The sequence below is a fragment of the Pelodiscus sinensis genome, chromosome 28, assembly GCF_052426305.1.
Source record: "Pelodiscus sinensis isolate ZL-2025 chromosome 28, ASM5242630v1, whole genome shotgun sequence".
Classification (NCBI taxonomy): domain Eukaryota; kingdom Metazoa; phylum Chordata; order Testudines; family Trionychidae; genus Pelodiscus; species Pelodiscus sinensis.
In genome coordinates this window covers 2,322,838-2,334,939 of record NC_143079.1, presented here as the reverse complement: position 1 = coordinate 2,334,939, position 12,102 = coordinate 2,322,838, and the positions used below count along the sequence as shown (strand labels likewise).

The 12,102-nt window shown below is 42.9% G+C and overlaps 1 protein-coding gene across 6 annotated transcripts in view; it reads right to left on the bottom strand.

Annotated features, from left to right (window-relative positions):
- NSD3 (nuclear receptor binding SET domain protein 3) overlaps positions 1-12,102 on the bottom strand; it is a 73,097-nt gene that overhangs the window by 41,304 nt on the left and 19,691 nt on the right. For all 6 annotated transcript variants that reach the window (XM_075910727.2, XM_075910725.2, XM_075910724.2 and 3 more), the window contains 4 exons: positions 6,115-6,183; positions 4,406-4,565; positions 2,950-3,104; positions 362-877 (listed from right to left, as the gene is read on the bottom strand). In XM_075910727.2, coding sequence (XP_075766842.1) covers positions 362-877; positions 2,950-3,104; positions 4,406-4,565; positions 6,115-6,183 — 900 coding nt within the window. The remainder of the gene's footprint in view (positions 1-361; positions 878-2,949; positions 3,105-4,405; positions 4,566-6,114; positions 6,184-12,102) is intronic.

The following is a 12,102-nucleotide window of genomic DNA, read 5'->3' as shown; positions in this document are numbered from 1 at the left end:
TAGAATTAACCAAGTGGCTTGTTTTAGCTACTGATTTCAAAAGTTCTCAGCAACAGCTTGATGGCTTTTGTAGAAACTTCTGTCATTAAAACTCTGACACCCCCTTTTTAAAAAAAAACAAAAAAAAACAAACAGAAACTGTTGGCTGTACTAGTTTTTGTAGTTAGTAAAATTGAGGTTTCCATTTATAGCGACTGCTGACAAAAAGCAGGGTCCGATAGATTTAATGTAGCATCCAATAAAAGCAGCCTGTATGTACCATCACATTTTGAAAGTAGGTGGACACTTAAGTTTGAGCCCCATCCAAATTACGGTGGGTGAGTGCTCCTTACAGAGGAGTTAGTAACAAATAAGTGTGTACCTTGGTAGAGTAAACAAACTGATCGATGAATTTTCCATCCCCAGCAGCATTCTGTAGGGCAAATACTTGTTCAATTTTAACAACTGGAGACATGTTACATTTCTGAAGATCCAAGCTGCCCTTATGCATGGTTATTGAAGCCGGTAAGGATTTTCTGGCTGCAGCAGTTTTCCATGCTATTTTGACAGGTGGTGGCTCCTCTTCTTCCACACTTGACTGCCTCCTTTGACTGTGCCTTCGCACCTCAGTATTTGATAACGAGGGCGATGCTGATACCGTATTAGTCTGTTCTGGCTGAGCATTCAATGCTGGTTTGGGCCGACGATTCTTTTTAGCATCTAATTTAGGGGCAGTAGTCTTTTTGGCTTTAGACAAAGCCTCCTCTGGCTCCTTGTCTATATAAATGAAGGTATACTGTTCTATCCTTTCTTCCCGAGTCATTTTCAATGCTTTCTCAGCATGGGCAATACCAATATCCCACTGAGCACGTTCTCTCTGTGGCCTTGGCTTACGAATCTTTAAAACAAAGATAAAAAGAGAAGTCTATTACTTGTATTTATTTAGCTTCCTAGGTGCCTTAAAATAAACATTCAATTAAAATAAATTAGTTTAAAATGTGCATCTCTTCTGCCCTAAGTAAGCCATCCACAGGTCGCTCACGTATCTCTGATTGCAGGTTAATGTTTGTACAGTTTACAAAATATTTCTAGGGAACACCGCCAGACCAGCACACTCAGGCTGGAATTGACAGTCAAGCTAGATTTTTAGTGGGCCATACATCGTCATCACCAATAAAACTTGAGTCAGATTCTGCTCCAAGTAAACCCACTGAAGACAATGGCGCGCAAAATTTAATCCACGATTCTGCAGATACATGAACCAGAAGATAATCCAGTTCATCCACTTATTTTAATCCTGTTTCGTCCTCTAAACCTCCCATTCCCTACTCATTACTATTTTTAAATTAACTTAAATACATACTTAAGAAGCCCACCAAAACACAGAGGCTACGTCTACATTGGCACTATCTTGTGCAAATACTTTAATGCAAGAGTTCTTGCATTAAAGTATTTGCACAAGAGAGCGTCTACACTGGCATGTGCCTTTGCGCAAGAGATGTGCTTTTGCGCAAAAGCATCCATGCCAGTGTAGACACTCTCTTGCACAAGAAATTCATGTTGCCTGTCTACACTGGCCTCTTGCGCAAGAGGGCTTATTCCTGAGCGGGAGCATCATAGATCTTGCGCAAGAAGCACTGATTTCACACATTAGAATGTCAGTGTTCTTGCGCAAGAACTCCCCGCCAGTGTAGACAGGCAGTATGTTTTTGCACAAAAGCGGCCGCTTTGGCGCAAGATTGCGCCAATGTAGACACAGCGAGAAAGTAATAAGCCTGGAGGTCTTGCTAACAGCTCCATACTCAATTAAACAGACAGTTGATTTTGCTTAAGAACAAGTCTGATATTAGCAATTTACGCTTAATGGCAACATATGGCAGGGACCCAACCCCATTCTGCTAGCATCAATGCTGATAGGATTTGGATATTAGCAATATTTTCTGGAAAAAAGGGCTCTCTGCAGGCATGCTTTTAAGGCTATCCTCTCATTGGGGAGTGTGAGCACCTTCTGCGGCGCATGAGTGAGGCTGCAGCCAGGACAGGAAGTGCTGGGACATACCTCCTCTGGCTGCAACCTTACAAACCTGCCGGCAGCCAATGCTCAGCATGCCCCAGTGTTTCCTTCTGCTGCAGCCCAGCAAAACTGAATGCACACAGGAAGGCTGGGCAACAGCAGGGAGGGGGCTGCAGCCTAGATGCCAGAGCTGCACATTACTTCGCTCTGCCTTTTCAAGGTATCCTGCCATGGGGATGCATTTGGATCTCAGAACACCCCTCCTAGGGAAGAGTGCAGGGTAGTCTCATGGGACCCAACATCCCTGCTCCCTGTGGAAAGCCCCAGCACCAGGGCTGAAGACATATTCCATGCTGCTATCCCCCCTGCAGGCAGATTTGCAGGATGCTGCCAGAGAAGTCACTTCCCAGCATGTCCTTTCACGGCTGCTTTGCAAACCTGCCTTCCTCTTATTGGCAATTATCAGATAATAGCCAGATGAAGTGACTGTTAATAAGCACAAGCTACATAATGTCAGAATGTACAGGATGCTGATGAGAGCATAAACATTGCTACTGAAAACGTGCATTACTTTCTACAAACTATATTAACAACAGAAACACTGAACATTAGAGGTCTAATGTTTATGCTGAAGTCACACACACAAAGTGTCTAGAAAAGGACTACATACATGAAAGAAAGGGAGCAGAGGGAAGAAGAACCACAAATATTTGTATCTCAATTTTGCATTGGATACGAAACAAGCTCAGCTAACAGCTTATCCATAAGGAGGACATAAGAGCATGTGTAAAGAATGATCACTTAGTCATAGCGGAATGCACACAGTACTCTATTTTTGCAACATTCAAATATGCAACAACCTACAACAGGTTTCAGAATGGATCTCCTTTGTCAGATTAGGTTTTACTTTGATAGATATTGTGGATAACATACTCTGAATTTAATGCTGAACATACCTTCTGTTTCTCCGAGTGGTTGCTGGCTTGCTTAGTAGCCTCAGCCAGTAATTGTTCATACTGTTTATGTCCTTTATACTCTCGAACCCGCTTCTCATGCACCCATGCCCTCTCAGGCTGGTTGCTAAAGAATTGAACATGATATTCACGGGCACCTGAAATTAAAACACACTGTTGTAAGCAGTACTATTAACAAAAGTCAGTTCATGTGTTTACTTCGATATATTAGCCTAACATTGTTACTCCACTCCATTCATTTAATGCTTGCAAACGGATGTCCTTAGCTCCATAGAAGACAGACAGTAAAATGTTTACAGCTCTATTTCTTACACATCTGATATGGTTTTGTAAAAGTGGCTAAGTAATAAGATTATGCAGTCAGACTAGAAACTACACAAGAGCTACTAGGTCAATGGGGAAGGGAAGATCACTCTGACATCCTAGCTATCAGTGTTTTGATTTTGCTTAAACCTCCTCTATCTGAATTAAATAAAAATGTTTAACAAAACTAACTTTCTATGAGAAACTGCAATTGCACAGTTCAGTCTAGTAACAGATTTGCATAGCACTTTAGAAAGCAAAAAGGAATTTTTCCTGCCTTCAGATTACAATCTAAAGTAGCAGCACCTGGACCTGACACTGAGCAGTATCAATGAGATCAAAAGTACTACTTGTAAGGATACTAACTCAAGGAGATACAGTCAAATGACCCTTTGATTTTGTGGCTTATGTTGTTTGCTCCAGTGAGTTAAGTGGCAGAATCTCTCTCTAAACAAAGTGAGCACACAGGGTCTGAAGTCATACTGCATTTGTTTAATCATATAGCTAACCTAAGAATTATGCAATGTTATGTGCGAGTGAGGTTTTCCTATTTAACAGGCCGAACGCTTATCATCCTTTGGGAGTCCATAAGGGCCAGACTTTCCAGGTGGAATCAGGGGAAGATAAGCCAGATCAATGAAATAACTATGGCAACCTTGAGGTTTTAATCATTCAAAATTTCATTTTTAATATATCCAGATGTCAATTACCCCAAAAAAGCCACTACATGAACAATTTTTTTTCCTTTAATTTCACTCCAAATATCTCTATCAATTATTGTTTTTATGAGAGCACATTAATGTTTATCATATTTGTTTTAGAATAAATATACAAGATAAATCAAAATTAATCACTCAGTGTACTGTCCTCTGGTTTTTTTTTTAAATGACTTAATATTTATAAACAAAAAAAATCAAGGCAATTCTGCTTTCCTTAATTTCACTGTGTGAACAACAGAAGAGAATTTGTTTATGTTTAACTCTCTCAATAGAACACGGATTTTTTCATCGTTAACTTCACTCTGGGAGCCCTCTCCCAATTGGCATAAGTTGTCAGTTGTATTTTATAGCAATATTTTTAATTAAGGAGCAATGACTGATACAGAGTCTAAAATGTCCACTCAACAGTCCTTTACCTCGTGTGTTAATTTTGGTATGAACCTCTAGCTGTGGATCACTTGAAACCATGCAAGGCCACCAAGGATAAGTTCCCACCTTGGACCAGACTAGATCGCCAACCTGAAACTTGACATCAGTTGTAACTTGTGTTGGAAGAGGTGGTGAGGGCTGCTGGACCTATACAGAAAATAACGGCCTTATCAGCTGCAGAAGGAAACAGTCACTAACACACAGTGATTCATAAGGTGTTTGGGTTTGAATTTTTTTTTTTAATTTCTTCAACAATTTACTTTCTCCTTCTCCTTTCAGCTGGCACTGATGGTCAAGTGCAACCATGACAACCACTCAGAATCCAACTGCATGATTCACTGAGGAGGAGTGATGACTGATCATTTGAGACATCTAGAGGGGAGATCTCCATAGAAAATTTCTCCTTGGTAAACCAATTAGAAATATCATTTTTGTGTTGCTTTATTTTATCATTAGATACAAATATAATGAGCATTGGCCACAATAATAATTATTCAGGCATTTCCAAGAACAGTGATTGATTTACCTTATAAGAAGTTAGCACCATAAAGAGCCAGCAAGACAATTTCTACAACACTTAATCCAAGCAGGGTTCCCTTTAAGCCAGGAGTGGGGAACCTCAGGCCCAGGGGCTGCATGTAGGCCCCAGCTTGCCTGGATCCAGCCCCTGAGGCTCATGCCCCCTGCCCAGCATTGGGGAGCCCACGCTGGTGCTCTAGCCTCCTTCTCCCTCCGCTGTCCCCAACACAGAGCTGGAGCACAAAATCTACTAGGTTGGCCCCCTTGGGCTCTAATGTGCAAGGGGAATGTCTCTCTCCTCAGTTGGAGGCCTCATCAGTGAAGGGTTTTGTTTTGGGTTTGTTTTTTTTAAACACTTCTCAGTTGTGTGTGGCCTCTGCCCCAAAAAAGGTTCCTCACCTGGGTAGAAGCCCCCTGCCTGCAGCAACTCCCTGTCCATGTCTGCTGCTGGCCACAGCAGGGAGTTGCCATGGCTCCGGAAGAGGCAAACTCCTCTTGCCCCAACACCAGGACCAGATTAAGAAAGGGGCTTTAGAGGTTGCAGTCCATAAAGCCCCTGTGTTCTGGACCAGTTCATCCTGGTGGTGGGTAGGAGGGGCAGGGGGGAGAGCAGCTCCACATGCTTTCATTCCTTCCCCTACATCAGGAAGCTGTGTCCCCATGCTGCCCTCGTCTGGAGGTTCCACCCCCAGACTGAGGGAGGCAGTGCCTGCAGGTGAGCGAGGGGCAGAGCGGGCCACCTGTTCTCCTCCCTACCACCAAATGGGAGCTACCCCAGGTAAGTGCCCCCCACCACAAGCCTTTCCCGCAGCCTAAGTCCCCAATTTCCTCCCAGACCCTGCACCCCAACCCAGAGCCTGCTCCCCCCCAGACTCCACACCCTAATCCTTAGCCCCTTTCCTGTATCCCAATTCCTGTCTATACCCTGCACCCTCACTCTAGCCTTCTGCCCTGAGCCTACTCCTGCACTCAAAATGCGTTGGCCCCAGCCTGGAGCCCCCTTCTGCACCCCAAATGCCTCATGCTCTCAGTCCCAGCCCTAGCCCTCATTCCCTCCCAGCCCTGAACCTCCTCCCACACATTTCCATATTGGTGCACATAAAATTCATTCCGCACATGGACAAAAATGATTGGGAACGCCAAGTCCCAAGATGTGTTAGTTTATACAAATACTAACCGGGGCTTCCTCCAACACTGTGTCTTCTCTTGGTCTTTCTGATAGCACACTAAGCCTCTCATTTGGTCTCTAAGAAAAGGATAACAATAAGGAGAGAACAGGAAAAGTAAAAAAGGATAAGGGGATGGTAAAACACAAGAACACACCAAAGAGAACAGGGGCAGGAAAAAATAATTAGAGGAAAAAAAACACAACCATCAAATCAGAAAACATGATGAACTCTTTAGGACTGATCTACGTTTGGGACGCTGCTCAGTTTTGAAATACTCATCTCTCCTGCACTACTTAATATATTTTCATTATAGTAGCACCCAATCAGATAAAAGTCTCACTGTGCTAAGTGCTGTACAATATACAATAAAGAAGCCATTGCCCAACAGAAGCTAAAATCTAAACTGAATACGACTCAGGGAAAAGGGAAGGGAGGAAAGAAAACAGAGCAACACACAGTTACACTGTTGTCACACTCCCATCTTTTTTCCTCCCCTCCCCACCCCCCCTTTCTGTCTTTGCTTCTTTCTTTTCTCTTCAGCATCTAAGGAAGTGACTTGTAGCTCATGAAAACTTATGCTCTAGTATCCCAATACATGTTAGTCTTTAAAGTGCCATTGTACTCCTTGTTATTTATAGTTACACACTAAGTTGGTTTTATGAACCGAGAGCTGTATTAAGAGTTTTTATTGATTAAAAAAAAACCCTAAAACATGAATGACTTAGTTGGCAGTTCACTTAAGACACTGCAGCTCAGGCAGGTTTGAAGGAAGACTCTGAGGGAGAACAGGGTAGTGGCTTCACAGGTTGCTATGAGGAGTGCAAGCATTCCATGTTTAAGGAATAGCATGGAAGAAAGCATTATGTGCTTGTGGAAGGAAATAAGGTTCAGTAGGCATTAATGCTGGAGCAGTAGATATGATCAGGCACATGATGCAATATAACAAGTAAGCAGACAGCAGCTAGGTTGTGAAAAGCTTAAATGTAAGGAGGAGAAGCCTATGCTTAATAGGGTGGGGAAAAGGGAAAGGCAGTGGATGGACAAGGGAAAGGGGTGTGTGATAAAACATTATGTCAGAAACTAATACACCATTCAGCTCGATTTTAATTAGTCCAGTTAAAGTGAAGATCTGTTTCCATAAAATTATGTCAGCCAATGATAACTGTAAATTCATGCTTCTCACAGAAACATCTTAAAAATGTTAACAAAGCACACTGTCTAGTACACACCAGTGAGAGCTATCAATATGTGTTACTTTAAGTACTAAGATTTCTGTGTATCTAGTTTTAAAGTAGCATACAAGTGTTATTCTCTACAGATAGTCTAACCTCAATCAACACACACCTATAATATACAAATTCTTCTTTGCTACACCTAACTGTTAATAGTAAATATATCAGTATCCTCTGCTTATGTTTCTATTACAATGAGCAGACAACTTCAATTCTGCCAAAACAACTGAGCCAATCACACAAAGAACAGTATGAACAAAAGACTGCATACTCTCACTTAGTTTCCTAAAAGCAAGCCAGTTGTTTGACTTTAGATTCTGGAATTTTTGTTAAACAAAAATTCCAACCATGAAATTCAATATTTTAATTCTGATAACATTAATATGATTTAAAACTTTATTTCTGATGCAAACATTTCCCTAAAGAGTTTCGTTTGCACTGCATTTCTAAATTAGAAGCAGGAAGTAAATGACTACAAACCACTTTTGTTTCACTATCCATATTAAAAAAAACAAGTAAACATTTAAAAATTAAATAAGTTTTCAGTATTCTGAGGTGTTATTAGAAACATGGGCATTCACTTTAAAAACTTTAGCTTGACAGCATCCCTTGAAAGTGAAGCATAAGATACAAAGGGAGCAAGTTTAAAATAATTCCTGTTTCTAACAGATGAAGTGCTAAGCAACACCAGTTAGCACCTATTACAGAGCAATAATCCTTTGAGTGCAAGTGCAACCCCTTATACGATTATAGGGACAGAGCCCCTTTAAAACTAAATCTTAAGAGTATGGGGAATGTCAGCTGCCAAATAGAACACATGACTGAAAGATGATCAAGTGACTGGGAACTATAACTTCCCGAGTGATTATTTAAAGCTAATACTGTTGTTCAGTCTGGGGGATACCTGGGAAGATGTTGCTAGACAGCAGGCCTGGATCAACAAAGCTCCCAGAGAGAGAACCAAGGTTCACAAGAAGCCCTATTATGAAAGCACAACAGAACTATGCTAGAACATTTATGGAGGGCTGATGCAAAGATGATTATTAATGCTAAGGAAAGGGCAAAGAAGCAAATACTTTGTTGATTTGTATTAACAAACCAGATTTAAGAAGGTTTGATTCCATTTGAAATATAGTTGTGCAGCATTTAATGTAAGAAGGGAAACTGAGGCACAGCAGATACAGCAACTGTGTGAAACCACCTAAACTGACAAAGTTACCAAGGATCAAATAAGCTGCCATGAAGAAGTCTTTTCCTTTTCACCCATACAGGTGCACCCAGGAGGGCAGGTGTGAGGCATGCTAGCAAAGGATGATGAGTAAGGGAACTTGCACTGCCACTGCCCATACTATATTTTGGCCAATGGTTTGTCAGCCAGATATTTTCCACCAGTACCAAAACTGGCTTAAATACAACAGATCCCCAAAAGGAAGAGAAAGACTCTCCGGCTACATCTAGACTGGCATGATTTTCCGCAAATGCTTTTAACGGAAAAGTTTTTCCGTTAAACGCATTTGCGGAAAAGAGCGTCTAGATTGGCACGGATGCTTTTCCGCAAAAGCACTTTTTGCGGAAAAGCGTCCGTACCAATCTAGAAGCGGTTTTACGCAAGAAAGCCCCGATCGCCCTTTTCACCATCGGGGCTTTTCTGCGCAAAACAGTACCACGTTGTCTACACTGGCTCTCTTGCGCAAAAGCATTTGCATAAGAGGGCTTTTGCCCGAACGGGAGCAGCATAGTATTTCTGCAAGAACACTGACAATCTTACATGAGATCATCAGTGTTCTTGCGGAAATTCAAGCGGCCAGTGTAGACAGCTGGCAAATTTTTCTGCAAAAGCAGCTGCTTTTGCGGAAAAACTTGCCAGTCTAGATGCAGCCACAGAGTAACTGTATTCTGTAGACAGCTTATTCCTACTTCACACTTGCATTAGTCACTCACTGAAGTCATTCTGAGCTTCTTTACTGACAAATACATGGATCAAATCTGGCAGAAGTTTAAAGCCTTAACTGTTACATTTTCTGGTGGTGACTATTAATGTCCAAGGAAAAAAATAAATATAAACTATGAAATATAATTTACAGGGTAGCTAAAAAATTCACACACGAGATTTTATTGGATGATACTCGGTGTTCAAATTTAGTCAAAATGGACATATTGCAGTTCTTATTTGCTAAAAAAGTGCCAACATACGGCAACATTCTGAAGGCTGCCGATTGATGGTTAAGCCTATGAACCACTCCACAGGAGACCTATAGTTGGGCAAAGTCCACATTCAAGTGTCTGAAGCCATCTTTTCTGCTGCAGAAAGGAAATAGTCACTGCTAAATGAACTACTGAAACAACCAAAAATGTTAAAACAAGGCCCCTTGAACTAGATACAGGAGTTGAAGACTGGAGTCTTGTGGGAGACTGTACCAAAAAGGAATGCTTTTGGTTGCTGGGAGGCACAGTTACATGAGACTCCTGCTTGGGGTCCTATCTGCCTCTGACTCCACTTCTTCAGAAGTCCCCATCCTAGGCAACCTGCAGCTACAAAAATTATAAAACCAGCTGAGGTGGGAACTTGCTGAGGACTTGGAAACTGCCATACCATACCAGAGCACTGACCATATAGCATAGTAACCTGTCTTCAACAGCTGCCAGTACCTTCACAGGAAGGTGCAAAAACCTCTGCAGTTTGACAATTCCTATATTCCTCACATCTCATCATCTTTCTTTTAACTGTCCCTCTCAAACAGAGGGACAATAAGAAAAGGACAATAGCAGCACATAGCCTGCAGGAGTAATTAGCTGGAAAGTGATCATGCTGACATGCGCGCTGTGTGCTCTTACGGACGGGGACAGAAGTTTAAGTGTTCACAAGGTGGCTCGTTTTATTGAGAGCGGGGACAGAGAAAAGCTGCAGGTACTGAAAACTAGTATACCGAGAACAAGTGCACTAAGGGTTAGCTTGCAATACTATTATTTTTGCACAGTGCGTATGGAGTCATTGCAAAATTAAATCTTGGCATCTCCTGCACCTAGCAAAAAATTATTCTGGACACCAATACAGAATTCTCTCAATCAGCACGGGCTGAGTCAATTGCCATTTCTAATTTGCATGGCACAGCAGTACACACATTTTTGCTGGCATATGCTCAAGATACAGCCACCTCTTCACTTAACTAATATCACGCAATCCACAATATTTATTAAAATGGATTTCAAAGGCAACTGTCAGTTAAACATACATTTTAAGAACATTTAGATGTTATATATAAAGCCGTACACTTAGGGTATGTCTACTTTGCAAAGTTATTTTGAAATAACAGCTGTTATTTCAAAATGAATTTCCTAGCATCTACACAAGCCAACCGCTATTTCAAAATTAAATCGAAATAGAGGAGCACTTATTTCGAATTTGGTAAACCTCATTCTACGAGGAATAATGCCAAATTTGAAATAGCTATTTCGAAATAAGTGTTGTGTAGACACTTATTTCGAAATAGGGGGGCCTCCAGCCTTCCCCAGGTGCCCTGGTGGCCACTCCAGCCTCAACCAAGAACACTTCTCTCCCTCCCCCACTCCCTGGAGCTCTTAAAGGGGCAGACTCTGGCCACAGTGCCTGTGGCAGCTCCAAGCCTGCCAGCCCAGAGCCAGCAGTCACTGTCCCTGACCCAGTGGCCCCAAAACATGAGCCAGCAATCCATTGGCAGCCAGCCCTCCACTGCTCCCCAGGAGCAGTGTGCCAGCTCCCAGGAGCCTTCCAAGGCCTGGAGAAGGTGGGCGCCTTCCTGGTCCAGGGTGGAGATCATGGACCTTATTCAGGTTTGGGGGGGATGCCCCCAACGTCCATGATCTCCGCACTAGACGGAGGAACGAGGCCATCTATGGTAGGATAGCTGCCAGCCTGGCCACCAAAGGCCACATGCGAACTCAGGAGCAGGTTTGCATGACAATCAAGTTGGTTGGGCGAGACCCCCAACCCTGAGCTTCCCCTCCCTCTTCTCCCCCTTGCTTCCCCCTTCCAGCTCCCTCCTCCTAGGTTTCCCCCTCCCCTCTCCCACCTCCTTTCCCCAGTCTCACCAGCGTTTCATTCCCCCCCCCCAGTTTTGTTAAATAAAGAGAGTTTGTATTCATGAAAATGTGTGTATTTTATTTTATTAGGGAGGGGTAAGTGGAAGGACGTGAGGGAAGAATGAGGCACAAGCCCCCAGTGGGGCAGACCAGGGAGGCTTAGTGCTTCTCGGGGTAGAAACTCTCCTGCAGGGCCTCCTGGATACTGACAGCCCCCCGATGGACCTCCCGGATGGCAGTCTGCAGAAAATGCAGCCAGGCTTGCAGCAACGTGTCCAAGAGAAGCACCAGAGTGCACAGGGGCAGCTCTGGCTCCATGTTGCAGAGTGCTGTGGTGTCCTGAGTGAGGGCAACCAGAGAACGCAGAGACAAAACGCTTTGCTGTCCCTCATTGAGGTAGACAAGCAAGCAGGGAAACCTGAGAACTGGCTGTCCGGGGGGCAGAAGGGAGTGTCCCTTTAAGCACAGATCTCAGGCAGCAGCCCCACACAGTAAGTCCTGACCTGGTGCCCTGCTGGAACTGGTTCCAGCCAGCCTTAAATGCGATTCAGAGTCCACTCAGTGTGGACACGCTATTTTGAAATAGCAAAATGCTATTTCGAAATGCATTTTGTGTATAGATGCGTTAATTCAAAATAAGCTATTTCAAAATAACATTTGAAATAAAATATTTTGAAAAAACACTGTAATGTAGACATATCCTTA